The following is a 21339-nucleotide window of genomic DNA, read 5'->3' as shown; positions in this document are numbered from 1 at the left end:
TGTAAACTGGCATTTCACTGCAGCTACTCTTCTCTCAGTCTGGAGCGGTTATAGGCCAGCCTCCTTCTGTTTGCATGCTGCTCCTTTTAAGCCACAACTTTCATATCCCCATCTTCAGAGCTGACCCCGTTTGTAAAGGCCAAACATAAAAAATACTCATTATATTGTAATCTTAACTAGTGTAAACTTCGATGACTAAAACTATGACTAAAATTATTCATCTTCATTTTGCAGGATGCATAAAACACACTATGATGCTTTTGAACCAGATTCAGGCAAAGGAATAAATGCTTGGACTAAAAGTTTAGACTAAAATGTGAGGATTTTTTCTGGACTAAAAATAAACTATAATGTTTTTATTTTCAGCGGCTAAAACTAGACTAAAATGTTTTTTAATTTTCATTGACTAAAACTAGATAAAAATGTTTTTTTAATTTTCATCGACTAATACTAGACTAAAATGTTTTTTTGATTTTCATCGACTAAAACTAGATAAAAATGTTTTTTTAATTTTTATTGACTCAAACTAGACTAAAATGTTTTTTAATTTTCATTGACTAATACTAGACTAAAATGTTTTTAATTTTCATTGACTAATAGTAGACTAAAATGTTTTTAATTTTCATTGACTCAAACTAGACTAAAATGTTTTTAATTTTCATTGACTAATACTAGACTAAAATGTTTTTAATTTTCATTGACTAAAACTAGATAAAAATGTTTTTTTAATTTTTATTGACTCAAACTAGACTAAAATGTTTTTTAATTTTCATTGACTAATACTAGACTAAAATGTTTTTAATTTTCATTGACTCAAACTAGACTAAAATGTTTTTAATTTTCATTGACTAAAACTAGCCTAAAATGTTTTTGATTTTCATCTAGTAAAATTAGACTAAAATATTTTTGATTTTCATGTACTAAAACTAGACTAAATGTTTTTGATTTTCATCTACTAAAACTAGACTAAAATGTTTTTAATTTTCATTGACTCAAACTAGACTAAAATGTTTTTAATTTTCATTGACTAAAACTAGCCTAAAATGTTTTTGATTTTCATCTAATAAAATTAGACTAAAATATTTTTGATTTTCATGTACTAAAACTAGACTAAATGTTTTTGATTTTCATCTACTAAAACTAGACTAAAATATTTTTGATTTTCATGTACTACAACTAGACTAAATGTTTTTGATTTTCATCTACTAAAACTAGACTAAAATGTTTTTGATTTTCATCGACTAAAACTAGACTAAAATGTTTTTGATTTTCATCTACTAAAACTAGACTAAAATGTTTTTGATTTTCATTTACTAAAACTAGACTAAAATGTTTTTTATTTTAATCTACTAAAACTAGACTAAAATGTTTTTTATTTTAATCTACTAAAACTAGCCTAAAATGTTTTTGATTTTCATCAACTAAAACTACACTAAAATGTTTTGGATTTTCATCGACTAAAACTAGACTAAAATGTTTTTTTTATTTTCATCTACTAAAACTACATTAAAATGTTTTTGATTTTCATCTACAAAAACTAGATTAAAATGTTTTTGATTTTCATCTACAAAAACTAGATTAAAATGTTTTTGATTTTCATTGACTAAAACTAGACTAAAATGTTTTTGATTTTCATCTACTAAAACTAGATTAAAATGTTTTTGATTTTCATTGACTAAAACTAGACTAAAATGTTTTTGATTTTCATCTACTAAAACTAGACTAAAATGTTTTTGATTTTCATCTACTAAAACTAGACTAAAATGTTTTTGATTTTCATTGACTAAAACTAGACTAAAATGTTTTTGATTTTCATTGACTAAAACTAGACTAAAATATTTTTGATTTTCATCGACTAAAACTAGACTAAAATGTTTTTGATTTTCATTGACTAAAACTAGACTAAAATGTTTTTGATTTTCATTGACTAAAACTAGACTAAAATGTTTTTGATTTTCATCGACTCAAGCTAGACTAAAATGTTTTGGAGTTTTCATCGACTAAAACTACACTAAAATGTTTTTGAGTTTCATCAACTAAAACTGGACTAAAATGTTATTGAGTTTTCATCGACTCAAACTACGATAAAATATTTTTTAGTTTTCATTGACTAAAACTAGACTAAAATGTTTTGAATTTGTTGACTAAAACTAGACTAAAATGTTTTTGAGTTTTCATCTACTAAAACTGGACTAAAATGTATTTTATTTTCATCTACTAAAACTAGACTAAAATGTTTTTGATTTTCATTGACTAAAACTGGACTAAAATGTTTTTGATTTTCATCGACTAATACTAGACTAAAATGTTTTTGATTTTCATGTACTAAAACTAGACTAAAATGTTTTTGATTTTCATTGACTAAAACTGGACTAAAATGTTTTTGATTTTCATTTACTAAAACTAGACTAAAATGTTTTTGATTTTCATTTACTAAAACTAGACTAAAATGTTTTTTATTTTCATTTACTAAAACTAGCCTAAAATGTTTTTGATTTTCATCGACTAAAACTAGACTAAAATGTTTTTTATTTTCATCGACTAAAACTAGACTAAAATGTTTTTGATTTTCATTGACTTAAACTAGACTAAAATGTTTTTGATTTTCATTGACTAAAACTAGACTAAAATGTTTTTTATTTTCATCAACTAAAACTAGACCAAAATGTTTTTTATTTTCATCGACTAAAACTAGACTAAAGTGTTTTTGATTTTCATCGACTAAAACTAGACTAAAATGTTTTTGATTTTCATTGACTAAAACTAAACTAAAATGTTTTGGAGTTTTCCTCGACTGAGAATTGACTAAAAAATTTTTGAGTTTTCCTCGACTAAGACTTGACTAAAATGTTTTTGAGTTTTCCTTAACTAAAACTATAAAGGGTAGAAATGACTATCATATAAAATATCATATCATATAAGAAATGTATCATATAAAAAAACATGTACATCACAGATGTTCAACTTAAATATTCAAATATCAGCTGAAGTGTAGCTGTCCACAACAAGGTTTTTAATCACGATTTCCTCCCTTATCCCTTATTTTTTGATAACTTTTAATGCCACTTTTCAGGCTGAAAAACAAAAACAACAAAATTACATTTTTGTCATTTCACTCACCTGAATAACAGCCTACTAAAAAGCAAGTTTCTTTGCTGTACGTTGTAAATTCTGGAGGTGAGGCCGGCTGAACCGTGAATGTATTTTTTATTTTTTTTTAAAGATGATTGTTTTCAGTCACCTCATTTATCAACATCCACTCATTCGTATGCCGTTTCATGAATCACACGTTGACCTTGTCACAAGATGGTTTCCAAACCTGCACTGGCTTTTCTACCCCTCACTATTAAATGAGGTCCAATTAAAGTTCAGGTCAAACAGTTTCTAGTTTTTTTTTTTTTTTTTAACAAAGAAGAACTTGTAAATGTTTCTGCTGGATGAATGCAATGCTAGGAAATCTCTTTAAATCCCTCCTTAAAGTTACATTCATAATTTATGTAAATAGCTAATTTAAAGGGTTTATATTTCTTCCATCTCTCTTATATAACAATATTTGAGCCAGAATTACATATACTATCTTGATTTGTTGTATTTTTTTTTTATAATTGGCTGCTGAGTGACTTCACACAGCAGGAATTTGTCTCAGTGCTGCAGACTGGCTGCAGCTGATTGGTGGACAGGGTGTTTAGAGAAGACCTTGAGCAGAAGCAGAACACATTTACAGTGAGGCGTTAAAGATACTCATCAGAACCAGCCTGGAAAATACACGAAACCACAGGACCAAATACAGATAAGCCTTATCAAATACTGCCTCAATACATTTTTATGACTGATTTCCTCAGAGAGATGTTTTTCATTTGTCCAGAAAGGTTGCTGCTGCTCACTCTGATGTTTGGATGTTGTTGTCTGGGAACAACTTTGAACGGTAAGAAGAATTTAGTCAGAGTTTTTGTTTGTAATTTACAACCAATACATAGCTTTACACTTTCTAAAATAACGGTAGAAAATGTGATTATCAGTTATTGTATACTTTTACAGAGGATGAATCATTGATCATTTTTGGATCTTGTTTTTCATTTACTAGTTTCAGAGGGCATGAATAAACATTTTTAACTGGTATCAGTATTATTTGGTGTTGTAAAGATTGTTTAAAGCACAGATTACTAATGTGAAACAGATTTTTCAAAATTAGATTTAAAAAGTCAATAGATATCAATATCTATAGAGGTACGGAAATAATAGACGTAAAATATTGACCAACAAAAAAGACTAAAATACATCAGCCCCAGCCACAATACAACCCCAATTCCAAAAAAGTTGGGACACCCAGTAACCCTTATTTTATTCACAATAGAGCATAAACAACATATCAGATGCTGAAACTGAGACATTTTACCATTTCATGAAAAATGGTAGCTCGTTTTAAATTTGATGTCAGTAACACATCCCAAAAAAGTACGGACAGGGCTGTGTTTACCATTGTGTAGCAGCCCCTCTTCTCGTAGCGACAGTCTTGAAATGTATGGGAAATAAGGAGACCAGTTGCTGGATGTTTGAGAGATGAATGTTGTCCTGTTCTTGTCTGAATCAACAGTCCTCTGTAGTCTTTGTTTCTTTTGGTTCAGCACCAGGACTCTTCTACTGAGCCATGCTGTTGTGATGGATGCGGTATGTGATTTAGCATTGTCTCGCTGAAATATTCAAGGTCTTCCCTGAAAGAGATGTTGTCTGAATGGGAGCGTGTAGCTCTGAAACCTCTATATACTGTTTTTAGCATTTTTTAGTGCCTTGCCCACACCATAGATACTAATGTATCCCCATACCTTCAGATGAAGGGTTCTGAACTGTGAGCTGATAACTGGATGGATGGTCTCTCTCCTCTTTGGACAGCAGGGCACGGCATCTGGGGTTTCCAAAAAACAACCACAGAACAGTTTTCCATTGTGCCTCGGTCCATTTTAAAAGAGCAATGCCGGATTGTGTTCACATGTGGCTTCTTCTTTGCATGATCCAGCTTTAATTTGCATCTGTGGACAGCTGGGTGAACTGTGGTGACAGACAATGATATCTGGAAGTGTGCCCCAACTTTTTTGGAAATGGGGTTGTATGTTTTTGTAACAGTATAATGCTTTTCAAAAGGGATGCACAAGAGCATCATTTTGCATTGTCTACCATTTCTACAATCTCAAATTTGTCTTTGTTTTATTTTCTTGGGTTAATCACTGATATTTTCTGACACAGAGTAATTTTGTTCATCTCGCTGACTGATGGTTAATGATTGATTAAGAGTGTTTGACACATTTTTTCTTTTTCTTTCCAGAAAGTGCCGTGGAAGTGGGCTTTGACGATGATTACACACCATCCTATGATCAGGAAGACTCAACCTCCACTGATGAATCTGGATATCAAGGTAACAGAAAGGGCTGTTTGCATTTGTGTCTGCAATTTGCAATACAAGTACCAGCAGCAAGGAAATCCTTCCTTTAACCAGCTATGATTACTTAAACTCAGATGATTACATTTTTCCTTACAACAGTTTTGGTGGTCTTTAACCTTTAAGGAGTTTCAGCTGCTCTCCTAGAGTGCAGAAGTACGTCAGAATGCTTCATCCTGTTCTCTAATGATCCCGGTCCCTCAGTGGCCTCTTCTCCTTCTGCACTTAGTGCCTATGTAATTCATAAGGGTTATGCAACGCTCTGGAACAACCATCACAAGAAGTAGCTGCTCCAGACAAACAATCTCAGCCAAATGTTTCAGCCTTCTAAGGGGAGGAATGAAGAAGGAAAGAGACAAAGACACTGCTGCTGACTTTCATCAAACACAGTAATGAATCTTGTTTGATGAGTGCTGCAAGGGTTCAAAAATGTTGGTACAATGTAACCACGATCAGATACTCTTAGGACGTCAGAATTCTGAGGAAAAAGTGAGAAATTTGAGTTTAAAGCCAGAGAAGTCTAAGATTAAAGTCAGAATCTCTGATTTTAAAGAGAACAACTGATATGTATACACACAAGAAGTCTGTAATTCTGAGATTAAGGTCTGGGATCAGTCCAGGATTCTGAGATTTAAAGCAAGGATTCTGATTTTATAGTCACAATTTTCAAGAGAGACATCTGTTGTTGATATCTGATATACCGTCAGAATTCTGGGATTTAAAGTCAGAAAGTTAAAAAAAAAATCTGCGTCTTTTTTTCTTAGTGTTCTGAGAAAAGAAGAGTCGGTATACTGATTCTAATGTTAAAATTTTCAACTCAAAAATCATTTTTTTTCTCAGAATTCTGACTTCCAGCAGAAATTTGATATTAAAGACAGAATTCTGGGAAATTAAGACACCATAATCTACTTTGATTTCACAGTTTTCAACTTAATGGTGTGTTTTTGTTTCTCAGAATTCTGACTTTAATCAGAAATCTGAATTTTAAATCAGAATTCTGAAATAAATGTCTGAATTCTGATTTTGAATTCAGATTTCTGAGCCAGAAATTGTGGCTTTGAAATCATTTTTTTCAGGAAAAAGCCTTAATTAAAAAAAAAAAAAAGAAAAGAAAAAAAAGCTAGTTAAATAGGTGAAAATTTTACTTCAATATCAGAATTCTGATTTTCTCTTGTGAGATTTAAAGTCAGAACTTTGACTGAAAAGTCAGAGATTCAGAATTTGAGGTCAAATCAGTTTGGGATCAGGATGTAATGCTGATATTTAAAGAAAGATTTCTGATTTTGAAGTAGAAATATTTCACACAGAAATCTGTTAGAATCTGTCAGAATTCTAATTTTGATGCAGATTTCTTATCAGATAATTGTGTTTTTAAAATGAGAATTCTCTCATAATTCTTATTTTGAAATCAGAATAGTCTGAATTTTGATTTTAAAGCACAATTTTTAACTCAAAGGTCTGGTTTTGTTTCTGACTTTCACAGAATTATGAGATCAAATGTCAAAATTCTATGGACAAAAAATTCACAGTTATGAGTCTTTATTTAGATATCTGAGTGTGAAACTGTGGCTTTAAACATCAGAATTCTCTGGTAATTTGTAATGTTTTTAATGCTTAAAAAATACCATGTCTTTAAATGTAAAGAATTCTAAATTTTAAAGTCAATATTTTGGCTCTTCCCTTTATTCTGACCTTAATCTTAGAATTGGAGGGTTGTGTTTATCTCAGTTATTTTCCAGTGACTCTGATTCTCATAAAAGGTTCAGCCATCAGTGAGGAAAAATGTGTTTCATATATCAGATACCAGTATTCCTTGCAGTAGCCAGTTTGACACTTCTGACTTTATCTGAAAAATAAGGTTAAACCAAACAAAAATGTGTCTAAAATGGCAAAACAAAAAAAAATGTTGATAGGTACAGAAACCTGCAAAAAAAGTGGTGAAATAGGATTGAAAAGTGGCAAAATGGCTCTACAGTGGCAAAATGGACAGAAAAGGTAGTGAAATAGGACTAAAGGTGCCAGAAGTGGCATAAATGGTTTATCAGAAGCAAAGGATAGGCAAAAAGTTGAAAAAAGAGGTAAATGCTGGTGAAAACGGGTTCAAGAATTGGTTGAAAGTGGCAAAAACTGGTGGGAAAAAGTAGCGAGAAGGGGATAAAATGGGACAAAAATGGTAAAAAGAAAGTGCACAAAATTGGTGAGAGGTAGCAAATAAAATTGGACAATAACTGTGGGAAAAGTGGTTATAGGGGATTAGTTTGCACAAATAATGAATTTCAACATTAGAACCCAATAATAGCATGGCACACTTTTCAGCTTCAAAATATGGGAACTGTTAGCCAGGATGTTAGCATTGATGCTACTGATCCAACACAGATGCATTAATAATATCAATAAATCATTACATCAATACATTCTCTGGGTTTTTCATGGGCCTAGCCAATTTAGTCACCATTTAATCCAACACCAATTAAACCATGACACTGCTTTTATACACTAGACAATAAAAATGATTAAAAAAAAGGTGACAAAACTGGCTGTTTTGACTTAAAATAATAAGCAATGGAGTATTTTATGATCATATCATTTTTCATTTTATATATATATATTTTTTTTATAACTATGATTTTTAATAATTGTAGATGACTTCTCACTGTCCACCTACAGTGCTTTTGGGGCCCCGTCCTATAGCTACTTTGGGAAACACTGATCCAAGGGAAAGCATCTGATCTTAAACAACTCTTTTGAAATATTTACAGTAAAAATCATCTGAAAATGTACTTCTTGAACATTTCCATCTTTACACAGAGGAATCACAGGTGGATGTGTAGTTAAAAACAGTGCAGTGGATTTCATTATGTATAGTGTGACCTCCTAAAAATCCATAGTATAGAATATGTGCAGTCTTAACCATCTGATACCAATGACACTGTTTGAAAGGCTTTCATTTCATTTTTATTATAACTCAGTAAGCTTTAATAGTTTTACCTTTTCAACACATCTTCATTTCTCTTTCCAGAAGTTTTCGTGGGAGCAGGCTTTCGTCCACTTCTTACCTCTGACATACATGGTAATGATTATGATGATCCTTCAGAAAAGCACCAGTCTAGCTGGACGCAAAGCTAATAAACAGCCATCTCTTTGAAATCCATAGTGTAGAATATGTGCAGTTTTTTATATTAAATTCCAAGGACACTATTTGAAAGGCTTTCATTCATATTATATTTAGGGCTGTCAAAGTTAAGCGTTAATATCGCGGTAACTCAAATTACTCAAATTACTTTTAACGCCGCTAAATTTTTTGTCGCACGATTAACGCATGCGCGTTCTGTATGACCTTCGTCCCATCCCGTAGTTTGCCAGACCAGGAAGCGGCAGCGGCAGCGCCGTTGTGATGCGGTACAAGCGAGCAGAAATGAATAAAGGACAGAGACTTTTGAATGACAGGTTCAGCTTTCAGATCATGTCAGATAAGTCTGAAGTTATTTTCTCCTACTGTCAACATGAACAGAGTTACAGGAAGTTCATAGAGTCTTATATAGCCCGCACCACTCGCCAGCCATGCACACCGCTAATGCAGAGAGCCGTCCCCCTCGCCATGCTGGATTTGTTTACAATGGAGACACTCAGACAGCTCTGCAGGGATGGACTCGCTATCTGGCATACCGGGCATTTCCTGGTGTGCCGACGCACTTGTGGGCCAGTATGATTTATTCATTTATTTAGGCTATTATATCTGCCATGAACCGGCACCACAGCTGCGCTATTGACTGTTGACTGGTCCGATCACGTCTCCTAAAGGTCCGCTCTCATCCCCACGCAGCTCCTGCTTGAAAGTGAAAGTATTCGGAAAAAAAACAAAACTCACTAAAACAATCGACTAGAACTGTGAATAAACGCCAAATTTAAATAACAGTCAATCAAGATGCTGCACAACTGTCAAAGACTCTGCAGTCCCTGTAGGAGATTGTCTGATGCTGGTGAATGTACAGCTGCATCATGAGGAGGAGGAGGAGACAGAGCAGCAGAGGCTGGTGTGTGACAGGAGAGCAGAGGTTAGTGAATGAGCTCTGTAGAGTATCATAATATAAGCTGAAAGCATTATTAGACTGTGGGTCTCCTTTATTTAGGAAGAAAAAATGGTTTTAGATTAAACCCGTAGCTCTTCTATGATCTGAAGAATGAAGAGATGGTTAAGTCCTCTTAGTACACCTTAAAAGTTCTCAGTCATTTCTTACTGTCAGCATTTATTTTACATTTAGACTACATTTTTTAGTTTGAAAGTAAAAATATGATAAATAATAGCAGACATTTTTTAAGTAATTACTTGCTTTTTCTCTTGAGCAGAGCAGATGTGTCCACCTTACTCACATCAGAACAGTGAAACACTATTAGATGTGTTTGTGCCTTACTGCTGAGCTCTCAGCAGAGACTTGACTTCTTTATGTCCATGTGTGATGATGAGATCTGTTGTTTGGTGTTCAGCTGCTGAGAACAGAGGATTTAACTTCTAGAAGTCTAAAGTTTGACTCTACATTGTGGTATTATTCAGTAATGTTACATTAAGGTCAGTATCTTCATCTGTTGTGGCTTGAGTTTATCATGTTATGCTCTCAGCATATTTTTGCAGCGTTCAGTATCTTTGAGCTCAGACTAGAGAATTTTCTGGACTTTATCTGTTGTTGTTTTGGGTTGTTGACATGAACAAACATTTGCATAAAGCATTTTTGTCCACTTGTGTTGATAAGGGCATTTAAATCATGAGAATAGTACTGTAAGGTACATTTAGAATAGACAAAAAAGTGTGATTAATTTGCGATCAATCGCGAGTTAACTATGGAATTTGTGAGATTAATCGTGATTAAAAATGTTAATCTATTGACAGCCCTAATTATATTATTAATAAATCTACCTGTAATGCAGTCCTTCTCATATATCCAGTATATATGAGCAAATACGCTCAAGAAATTACAAGGCTTGGTTAATTGGATTAATTTTTCAGTTGATTCATTAATATTTCCTGTCTAACACATTCTCTTTTCTCTTTCCAGTCGTTGGGAATGGAGCAGGCTTTCTTCCACCTCGTACCATTGATGGTAATATAATAACCCTCTACCCTTAAAGGGGACATATTGTGCAAAAATCACATTTTCAAGTGTTTCTAACAAAAAATATGTGGCCCTGGCCTGTCCACAAATCCCCTCAAATACCAGAAAAAACCATTCCCTGCCCCCCTCCTCTCTATCCACCTTTCAGAAAAATGTGTGAAACAAGCCGTGCTCAGATTTTCCCCTCATGATGTCATGAGGGGGGTTAGCCCCGCCCCCAGGTTTGGGTGGCCCTCAATGCTCAAACAATTTTCGCCCTCATCTCCAAATCTTGGCTCACATCAAGCTTAAAATCCTGTAGTGTGTGGCCGACCTAACTGCATACATTTTAAACTTGAAGTCAAAAAGAAAACCACCTGTCTGTCCCATCAGTTGTTCCTCTCGTTCTCCAGCTCTATCCCTCATGGTTAACGTTGTAAGAACTTCTAGTATTACCTGTTTGACAAATTTTCCTTTCTATTTCCAGCTTTTGAGACTGCAGGCTTTCTTCCACCCCAGACCAAATCTAAAATCACCAAAAACAACATTAGAAAAAGCCACAGTGGTGAGTAAAAACTGCCTCAAAAAGGCTGGAACCTCCAATAGATCTGTGCAGCCAGCTGCTGAAGCTGTGTAGGTGTTGTAAAGGATAGACGATGCAGAAGAAGAGAGGGAGAGAAGGAAAGATAGAAGAGGAAGATGCAGAATAAGAAAAGAGAAAGATGCAGGAAGAGAAAAGAGGAAGATGTAGGAAAAGAGAAGAGGGAGATGCAGGACGAGAGAAGAGGGGGTTGTAGAGATAGAACGGGACGATGCAGGAAGAGAAGAGGAAGATGAAGAAAAACAGAAGAGAAAGATGCAGACAGAATGAAGAGGAAGCTGCAGAAAAGGAGAAGATAAGGATGAATAAAAAAGAAAAAATGGATGCAGAAAAAGAAGAAGATGCATGAAAAAGATGAAGAAAAACAGAAGAGAAAGATGCAGACAGAATGAAGAGGAAGCTGCAGAAAAGGAGAAGATAAGGATGAATAAAAAAGAAAAAATGGATACAGAAAGAGAAGAAGAAGATGCATAAAAAGATGAAGAAAAAAGAAGGGGAATGCAGAAAGAGTAGAAGAATGTGTAGAAGTGAGAGAAAGATGCAGGAAGAGAGAAGAGAAAGATGCAGGGAGAGAGGGAAGAAGATGTAAAAAAAAGAACAGGAAGATGCAGAACGAGAGAAAAGGGAGATGGAGAAAAAGAGAAGAGGAAGATGCAGAAAGAGAGAACAGGAACATGGAGAAAGAGAAGAGGAAGGTGTAGAAGGAGAAGATGAAAATGCACGGAGAGAGTAGATGAAGATGTAGAAAAAGAAAAGAGGAAGATGCAGAAAGAGAGAAGAGACAGATGCAGAAAGAGAAGAGGAAGATGCATGAAGAAAGATGAAAAAGATGATAAAAGAAGAGGGGAATGCAGAAAGAGAAGATGAAGATGTAGCAGGAAGAGAAAGATGCAGGAAGAGAGAGGAAGATTTAAAACAGAACAGGAAGATGCACAACGAGAGAAGGGAGATGGAGAAAAAGAGAAGAGGAAGATGCAGAAAGAGGGAGGAGGAACATGAAGAAAGAGAGAAGGATGGAGAAAGAGAAGAGGAAGATGCAGAAGGAGAAGAGGAAGATGAAGAAAGAGAAGAGGAAGATGCAGAAAGAGATTGAAGGGGGACTTGCAGAGAAGCAAAGGGGAGCTGTATAGAGAGAAAATAGAGAAACTGAGTGAGAGAAGAGGGAGACAGAAAGAGAAGAGGAAGTTGCAGAAACATGAAGGAGTAAAATTAAGACAAATTAAACAGTAATACAGAGAGAATAAAGAAATGTATAAAGAGAGAAGAAGATGGAGATGTGGGCATAGAGAAGAGGAAGATGTTTGCTGAGAGAACAGGGAGAAGCAGAATGAGATATAAAGGAGACTGAGAAAAAAGAGGAAGATGAAGAAAGGCAAAAGAGGGAGATATAAAAGAGAGAAAGCAGGAAGCAAGACTGACTGTGCTGTGGAAGACTAGCTAATTATTTGTCCCCACATTTGACTCAGAACATAGCTCAAGCAATATTACAATAATATACAGTATCTCTGTGACCCTTAGTTAGCATTCAAGCTAACGGTAATTAGTGATTGAAAATTAATTAATAACAGACAAAAGACATTCTATATATGGTGTACTGGTGTTGATTTAATCTCCATAGTCCTGAAAAGTCACCCAAAAGTCACCGAAGTTCCAGGATTGGAATTAAGGGATTTAAAGGCATGGGTAGCGTCAATGGGACAGCTCAACACTAGCTTCAAGAGGAAAAACATGTCAGAGGCTACAATTTATGGTTCCAAAGTAACTGAATTTTAAATGAACCGTGTCATACAACGGTTTTATACTAAGAAAAAGTGTCACGCTGCCACCATTCTTTGCAGCTGCAGTGAGTCCTCTGGTTCTTCTTCGCTGCTTTGAAAACAGCATGTGCATGCAGTGTTTTCCTGCAGTTAAGAAGAATTGATTTCTGGTTTCAAAGCTAACACTTTGCATGGCTAAACAAAGCAAAACATAAAGTTAAACAAAATGGTATCAGCTTGGTGCATAAACTCTTGTATTCACCCATACCAACACCTGCATTTTCAGCACTATTGGACATATTTCTGATACTGGTATCACAATTGGAAAGACTCTGAAATCCCTTGTATGACCTTTTTTTTTTTCCTTGTCTCTTTCCAGCTGACCAACATGACACATCATCTGACCTCCAGGAAGAACATTCTTCTATTGAATCCTCTACATATATTGGTAATAAAAAGTGACTTTCAGGATAGCATCTGGCTATGCATAGCTTGAGCATTTCCCTTTAGGGTTTTTTTTTTTTAATATAAAGGAGCAGCCAACAGATTTTTTTTTCTTGAATAAGATTTTGGGTCTTTTTTATTATTATTAACATTTATTTTCTTCTCCTTTCAGTCACTCAAAATGGAAATGGTTCCATCAATGGTTCTGGGAGAAAAATAGTCATAGAACGATACTACTATATTAATATTACCAAATATGTTCCCATTTCCCCGGAATCAAATAAACGTCACCTCATCATGATTATTTCCCAGGAGGCACGGCGGTTTCTAACAGGATCATTATCCACCATCATCATCCCATCCTTCTACACACTGGTCTGCCTCCTCAGTGTGCCCATCAACATCTGGGCACTGCTGATATTCATCAGGAGGATCAAGCCTAAAACCCTGGCAGTGATCTATATGATGAACCTGGCCTGTGCTGACCTTCTCTTCTCCATGGTGCTGCCCTTCAAGATCTCCTACCATTTCACAGGAAATGACTGGATATTCGGTCCTGCCATGTGCCGTATAGTCACCGCAGCCTTTTACTGGAACATGTACTGCTCCGTTCTGCTCATCTCCCTCATCAGCGTGGACCGGCTCCTCGCTGTGGTCTATCCTATCCAGTCTTTGTCATGGAGAAGTCCTGCAAAGGCAGTCATTAGCTGTGCAGCCATGTGGATCCTCTCCTTTCTCGGCTCAATGCACCTCCTCTTCACTGAACAGACTTTCAACCTCACAGAGTTGAACATCACCACCTGCCATGACATCCAACCCTCACAGCCTTTCTTGTGTTACAAGATGTACTACATCATCCTCTGCTTCCTCCTCTTCTTCCTGCCTCTCATCATCACTTTGGTGTCCTACACTCAGGTGATTTTCAGCCTGATTAAAGTCCAACCAGGGGTTCCAGACCACTCACAGAAAAAAAGAAGAGCAATGTTCTTGACTGCAACAGTACTGGTGATGTTTGTGCTGTGTTTCTTACCTACCAACATTGTCTTCTTAGTGCATCAGCTGATGTATTCTGAAGAAATACAAGACCCAGAGAATGAGGGGAATCCTGACAGGCTCTATATAATCTATTCTGTCTGTCTGTCATTGGGAAGTCTCAACTGCATCCTTGATCCTCTGGTCTACTACTTTGGATCGTCCTGTTTCCAAAAGGAGGTATCCAGTATGCTGAAGTGTCAGAAGACCAAACAGAGCACTAGTGGTGGTCAGTCTTCACCCGGGCAGAGCAATCCAAGCGTTCTCACCACCCAAACAGACACCAAATCCAACCATAAAGAAAACTAGCAGTGACTCTTCTCAGGCGAACCTTTGCAGTCAACACAAGAAACAGCTGGTCTGACAGGCACGCTGAGCATGTATCAAAGGGACCTTTTTTTTATTTTTTTCCACCTGGGTTCTTTTTTAATGACACTAAAGCTCAAAAAGTTTTGTATTACTGCAATAAATTGTTTCAGTCTGTATAGAACAGACAGGCTTTAATGCATGATTAAAGGGCAAATCTGACTGCTGAGACTGACAGTCCTTAGCTTTTATGTTTAAAATCTTTATTTTTCATAACAAGATAAGGTTTTTCTACATGTCTGGCTGTGTATTAAGTATACTTGAAACCATAGTTGAAGTTACAGTGTCTACTGTAAGCAGAAAGTGTCCCCGGTAATTCCTTTTTGTTTGTAGAATGGACAGGAGGTAGCATGTGTGATTCTCTCTAGGTCAGTGATACTCAACACGCGGCTCTTGAGCCACATGTGGCTCTGTAATGTACTAATGTAAAATATCAGTCCCCCCCGAAAACCTTTCAAAAGGGAAACTTTGACCTCAGAAATTAATACACACTCACATTAATCAGTTCGTTTCACACACATACAGTTGGCTTTCATTGTAAAACTTTATTTTTTGTCTGTACATTTCCATTGCCCTGACTTGCAATTTTTTTGCCCTTTTTTCCATTTTTTGCCACTTTTCAACCATTTAAGCTGCCTTGTGCCATTAAATGCCACTTCACCCCACCATTTAGTCAGTTTTCACTCAATATTTGACATTTTTACCACCTGTTACCCATTATTTGTCACCTCTCACCCATTTCTGCCACCTTTCCTCCCCATTTTTGTCACTTTTCACCAAATTTTTGTCATTTTTTTGCCTATTTAGCCCCCTTCCCCCCACTTTTGTTCCCCTTTTGCCCCTTTTTTTCCCATTTTTTCCACTTTTAATCCATTTTACAGTTTTAAGGCCACTCTTGCTACTTCTCTTGATACTTTTTGTCCATTTTTGCCCCTTTTCACCAGTTTTGGCCTCTTATCCTGCTTTTTGCTATTTAAAAAGTTTTTTCTCTTTTTGCCACTTTTTTCCTATTGTTGCCCCTCTTTGCTGCTTTTTTGCCCATTTTTTCCACCCACTGCTGCTTTTTGCCTATTCTAATCAATTTTCACTCATGTAACTCTTTTTAATGTCATGTCTCACCCAGTTTTTTGCACTTTGAGCCCATTTTTGTCACTTTTAACCCAGTTATTTGCTATTTAATGGCTACTTTGCTCCCAATCATCCATTTTTGCCACCTTTAACTAATTTTCATTGACAATTTTACCCATTTTTGCCACTTTCTGTTATTGTTTGCCACTTTTCTTTCCATTTTTTGTCACTTTTCACCCAGTTTTTTTTATATTTAATGGCTACTTTGCTCTCTTTCATCCATTTTTGCCACTTTTTTGTTGCTTTCTGACCACTTTTGCCACCTTTAACTTATTTTCATTGCCAATTTTACCCATTTTTTGCACTTTTCACCACGTAGATTGCAGCTCTCGCAAAGGTATATTTCAACAATTTGGCTGTTTGGTTGAGCAGGGTTCAGTAGCACTGCTCTCAGTACTCCAGCTTCCTTCCACAGACAAAAACGTTCTCATTAGGTAAACTGATTACTCTAAATTGCCCATAGTTGTGAATGCGAGCATGCCTGGTTGTTTGTCTTTCTATGTAAGCCTTCAGATTAAGTGGCAAACAGTCCAGTGTCAACCCACTCTTTGCTCGGTGATGGCACGAATTGGCTCCAGCCAATGGAGAGAATATCCTCATATTCATTGAACAATGTGCCACCCTAATTCCAAAAAGCTTGGGGCGCTACACATACTGTAAACAAAAACCATATGGAAAATAAACAACATATCAGTTGTCGAAAGTGTGTCACCATTCCCTGAAAAATATTAGCTTTTGAATCTGATGGCAACGACACATTTCAAAAAAGTTGGGACAGGGCCATGTTTACTATTGTGTAGCATCTCCTCCCCAGCCTATTAACATCTGGGGAGTGAGGAGACCAGTTCATGGAGTTTTGGAAGATGAATGTTGTCCCATTCTTGTCTGATGTAGTATTTTAGCTGCTCAACAATCCTTGGTCTTCTCTGCTAGAGTTCTCATTCTATGATGTCCCAAATGTTTTCTGCTGGTGAAAGGTCTGGACTGCAGGCAGGCCACTTCAGCACCCATGTAGTCATGCTGTTGTGAAATATACCAAGCCTTTTCCTTAAAGAAACTTTGTCTTTGTATGTTGCGTTAAAACATCTTGATACTTTTCAGCATTGATAGTGCCTTTCCAGATGTGCAAGCTGTGCAACTACATACCGTCAGAGATGCACGCCAATAACAAACTGGATGGTCCTTCTCCTCTTAAGTCTGTAGGACACAGCATCCATGGTTTCCAAAAATAATTACAAATTTTGATTTATCTGACCACAGAACAGTTTTCCATTTGGCCCCAATCCATTTTGAATGAGCTTTGGCCCAAAGAAGACAGCAACATTCCAGGATTGTTTTCACATGTGGCTTCTTCTTTGCATGATACAGCTTTAACCTGCATTCATGGATGGCAGAGTGAACTGTGTTGACAGACAATGATTTCTGAAAGTGTTCCTGAGCCCATGCACTGATTCCCAGTACAGAATCGTTTCTGTACTGTACTTTTCTAACTTTTCTTGTTTGTGTTTTTGTCTTCTTTTTTAGATGTGTTGCTGTTTTATTTACATTTTAGTCAATGGTCCACATTTCTTGGAATTGGGGATGTCTGTTTAATGCAAGGAAAGGCTTCCTTGGCTGATTGGCTGAAAATGTTAAAACATTAGGATCCTGATTTCTCAGGATGGGAGGTGTTGGTGGGATTTCCCCAGGCTAGATTAGCTGAGAATCTCTTTGTTTGAAGTTGGGGATCTTTAATTTGATACTAGTCAAAATCAATCGATATTATGGTAACCCTAATAGAATTAATTAGCACTGAATATTGAATGTTTCTTGCTTTCAGTTAACACACATTTTCAATTGGAAATCACACAGAGCACTGACTGTTGTTGCACAATTTCAGTAGAATTTTTTCTCTTCTGTGTAGCTATTAATGAAATAAATTCACTTTTTAAAGCTTTGGTACTTTTGTAGACTTTTTAAAAGTTACAATAATAGAAACTGTGTTTCATTTTAAGCATGGAGTATGGGAAAGGTATCCACTTGTTGAATATCATGATAACCCCAGGACATGTTTTATTTAATTGAATGGCAATACAAACAGAGATGACCCAATTAGACAGGTAATCGTTTGTATTTTAAGGGTCATTTAGCTTTCCACTGAAATCGTTTAATCTGCCAAGTAACAGGAAGCTGACAAAGATGATTGGAATTTGTCTTCTTGCTAAGAACAGGTTGCAGCTGATTGGTGTTTTACTGGAACATGTACTGCTCCGTTCTCCTCATTGCCCTCATCAGCGTGGACCGGCTCCTCGCTGTGGTCTATCCTATCAAGTCCCTGTCGTGGAGAAGTCCTGCAAAGGCAGTCATTGCCTGTGCAGCCATGTGGATCTTGTCCTTTGCTGGAACAATGCACTGCCTCTTCACTGAACAGACTTTTCAACCTCACAGAATTGAACATCACCACCTGCCATGATATCCAGCCGACTTTGCCAGGTCACCTTGGTCCTCTACTGCCCTGGCCTCCTGATGGCCATCATCCAGGCATGCATACCCCATTCTCCGGGTATTGACCTCTCCACAAAGCGCAGTTGCCACTCCTGCATCCAACAGCTGACCCTTCCCATTCCCGGCTCTCCTGAGCACATCAGCATTATTTTATTTCATTGTACCTTCATTTAACCAGGTAGTCCCTTGAGATTGAGATTAGACAGATGGCCTTGGGATACCCAAAGATGCGCCAAAGAGAGTCCAGTTGGCACCTCCGGCTATCAGTCAATATCCAGGCCTCACAAGAGTATTGCAAGACCAGGAGGACCATGGACCGAAAGACTTTCATCCACATGCTCAGATACTGGGTACGCAATACTGTCTTGCCTAGCAAATCCATTGCCCCATGCACAAGTCCAAGTCTGTGGTTGATCTCAGCCTTGCAATCTGGATCAAAAGATTATGCTGCCAAAGGTGAACTGCGTCACAGTTTTGATGCTCTCAATCACAGACAGAGATTCAACGGCAGCATCCAAAGCAGCCCCAAATGCTTGGATCTTTGTTTTGATCCAGGAGACGCACATTCCCAACGCTTCCTCACTCAACAAGCTAAGAGTCCTGACAAGGACATCTACAGTCTCTGCAAAGATCACAGCATCATCAGCAAAGTCAAGATCCACGATCTGGATATCACCTAATGATACTCCACAGTTCACTGACCCTGTTACACGTCCCATTATAGCATAGGGGCACCCCTGCCTCACCCCAGAATCCACTGGAAGGAAGTCAGAGGTGGAGTCACCTCACTTCAAAGCACTCTCTGTTCCAGAATATAGGGCAGACATCAGCTGGATGAGCAAACGTGGGATTCTGCAGAGCTCCAGAATCCTTCAGAGGGCATTTCTTCTCACCAAGTCGAATATCTTGCAGAAGCAAAGATAGCCTGCAAGAAACCCTCTATCGAATTCCTGGAAGTGCTCAATGAGGACGTGAGGTGCCATGGTGCATTGTGTTCAGGCTGCTGATGTTGGAGTGCAAAAATCTGACTTCTGATTTCTTCCCTGAAATGTGGCTTTTCACAGTGAATTTAGATCAAAAAAGGCTAGAAAACACTAAGGATCTAAGTTTGATTATATTGCATTGCCCTTTAAAAATAGTAACTTTACCAGCAAACACACTTTCAATCATATTAATAATGTTGCAACACAATGTACAGAAGGATCTTTCTAGAAAACCATGATGAATAGTTTTAATAATAGTTGTAGAAATGATAAACTACAAATGAATCTATATAAAAATGAACATGCTTGTTATTCTGTAAATATTTTGTATTCTTGGTAAATGTGTTTGCTGAAATGCACTTGTGTTTCACTTTGTAAATGCGTCATTCCTGCACTACTTTATACTGAAATATCCACATCTTTTTCCCCTCTTGGGTTTTCTTTATTGTTGTAATTTCACTCTGACGATGGTTTAAAGGAAATACAAGAACCGTTGTTGGCTGAGTGAGTATCACATCCTGGTATTGAAAGACTTGACCTACTTTATGCTGTTGGAAAATGTCAGTAATAAAAGATATTTCACACCATTATTGTTTTTGTTCTGTTCACCAAAGGGAAATTAACACTGCTGCCAAAAGACAGTAGCTAGTAATCTGCACTTTTTTACAGATAAAGCCAAGCCCCTGATAAACATAGCCAGCTGTCAGCCAAACAGCTGACTAATCACTTTTTCACAGCCATTTACTTTTCTAATGTTGACTTAATAAGACAGTTTGAATGACAAGCTGTGAACTGCTTTTCCTGTATATTTTGGACCAAGGATGGGCAATCTGGGTTACCAAGAAGGCCGAATTAATTTAATCATCAATGCCAAAGGATCAAATTGTTACAAATTGTCTGATATTCTCAATTGAATATGATTAAATAATTCAATTAAAGGAAGAATTTTGTTGTTATGATCATTTATAAAACCATCATTCATGTTTTTAGCTCAAGTGCAAATAGAAACTGTTAATTTGATGAGGTTACACAGGGAATTGAAACATTTTCATGCTGCTTTTTCAATGCAGAGAGCATGTTAATAACTTATTTTAATCCATGTTACTTGCATATTATAAGTGCATTTACTGATGCATGTTAAAAAGTTTGCAGAAACAACCACAGCCAATTTTATTTACTAATCTCTTTCAAAGAACTGAACATATATTTTTAATTGTTTCTATTTTCATCCTTTCATTGGAGATTTCATGTTTATAGTTTATTGGTATTTAATGATGATAATAACTTTATTTGTATGGCACTTTTAAAACAACATAAATGCAAATTAAGAAGATAACATCAGATGAAACCAAGTCTGCAAACAGGAGTTTTTAGAGGTGATTTAAAAACTATCTATAGGTCATGGTTGGTTGTTATGTAAGGTTTGAGACTGAGGTTTAAAAGGTCTCAATTTTTAATGTTGATAGTCAACAATCCTCTCATGAGACTTTCTTTTATATTGCATTTTTACAACGACCATGGGGAAACAACTAATCCAATCTTGCTGCACTAAGCTTCATGAATAAAGTAGCTTTTTTAAAATAGATATTTAATTGATGTTTATTTTTAACTGAATTCCCACCTCAATTTGTTGCCTAAACATTCAACAAATTACAAGTGCTGAGTGCTCAAAATGTCCTGGAGACTGGCCCAAGAGGCCCTCTTATTACATGTACTTCACTTTGTTTAATGATCCAAGGAGGGCATTCTTTTTTTACCCTCTCTAGATGCTTTTTTCCCACGGGAAGACTTTTCCATATGTCTGTGGAAAGCCATCACAAGTACAGGGTCATTTCATCAGTTGAAATATGTGTGCCTATAAACCCAGACAATTATTTACAGTGTTTATGTAATTTTTTTCAGTCATAGGACCATCATTTATTGTGACAAAACATGTAAACTCATGATGATTCTGTCCCCATTTGCCAGGATATCATCTGTTTTCGGTCTATTTAGTGCTCCCATAATAATACTCCGATTGGAT

General features: G+C 36.2%; 1 protein-coding gene across 2 annotated transcripts; it reads left to right on the top strand.

The window, feature by feature from the left end:
* The first annotated feature begins 3722 nt into the window (after positions 1-3722).
* Positions 3723-16032, top strand: LOC121525062 (proteinase-activated receptor 1-like). 2 transcript variants are annotated; one of them, XM_041810812.1, is made up of 7 exons: positions 3723-3925; positions 5321-5410; positions 8454-8504; positions 10486-10530; positions 11009-11086; positions 13259-13327; positions 13496-16032. In XM_041810812.1, the coding sequence occupies exons 1-7, from the start codon at positions 3826-3828 to the stop codon at positions 14662-14664; spliced, it is 1602 nt and encodes a 533-aa protein (XP_041666746.1). In that variant the 5' UTR covers positions 3723-3825; the 3' UTR covers positions 14665-16032. The 2 variants fall into 2 exon arrangements, with proteins under 2 accessions (XP_041666746.1, XP_041666747.1); XM_041810813.1 differs by lacking the exon at positions 11009-11086.
* The last annotated feature ends 5307 nt before the right edge of the window (positions 16033-21339 follow it).

Source organism: Cheilinus undulatus, linkage group 17 (genome assembly GCF_018320785.1).
Source record: "Cheilinus undulatus linkage group 17, ASM1832078v1, whole genome shotgun sequence".
Taxonomy (NCBI): Eukaryota; Metazoa; Chordata; class Actinopteri; order Labriformes; family Labridae; genus Cheilinus; species Cheilinus undulatus.
The sequence above is the reverse complement of the archived record's forward strand: the minus strand, read 5'-3'. Positions and strand labels throughout refer to the sequence as shown.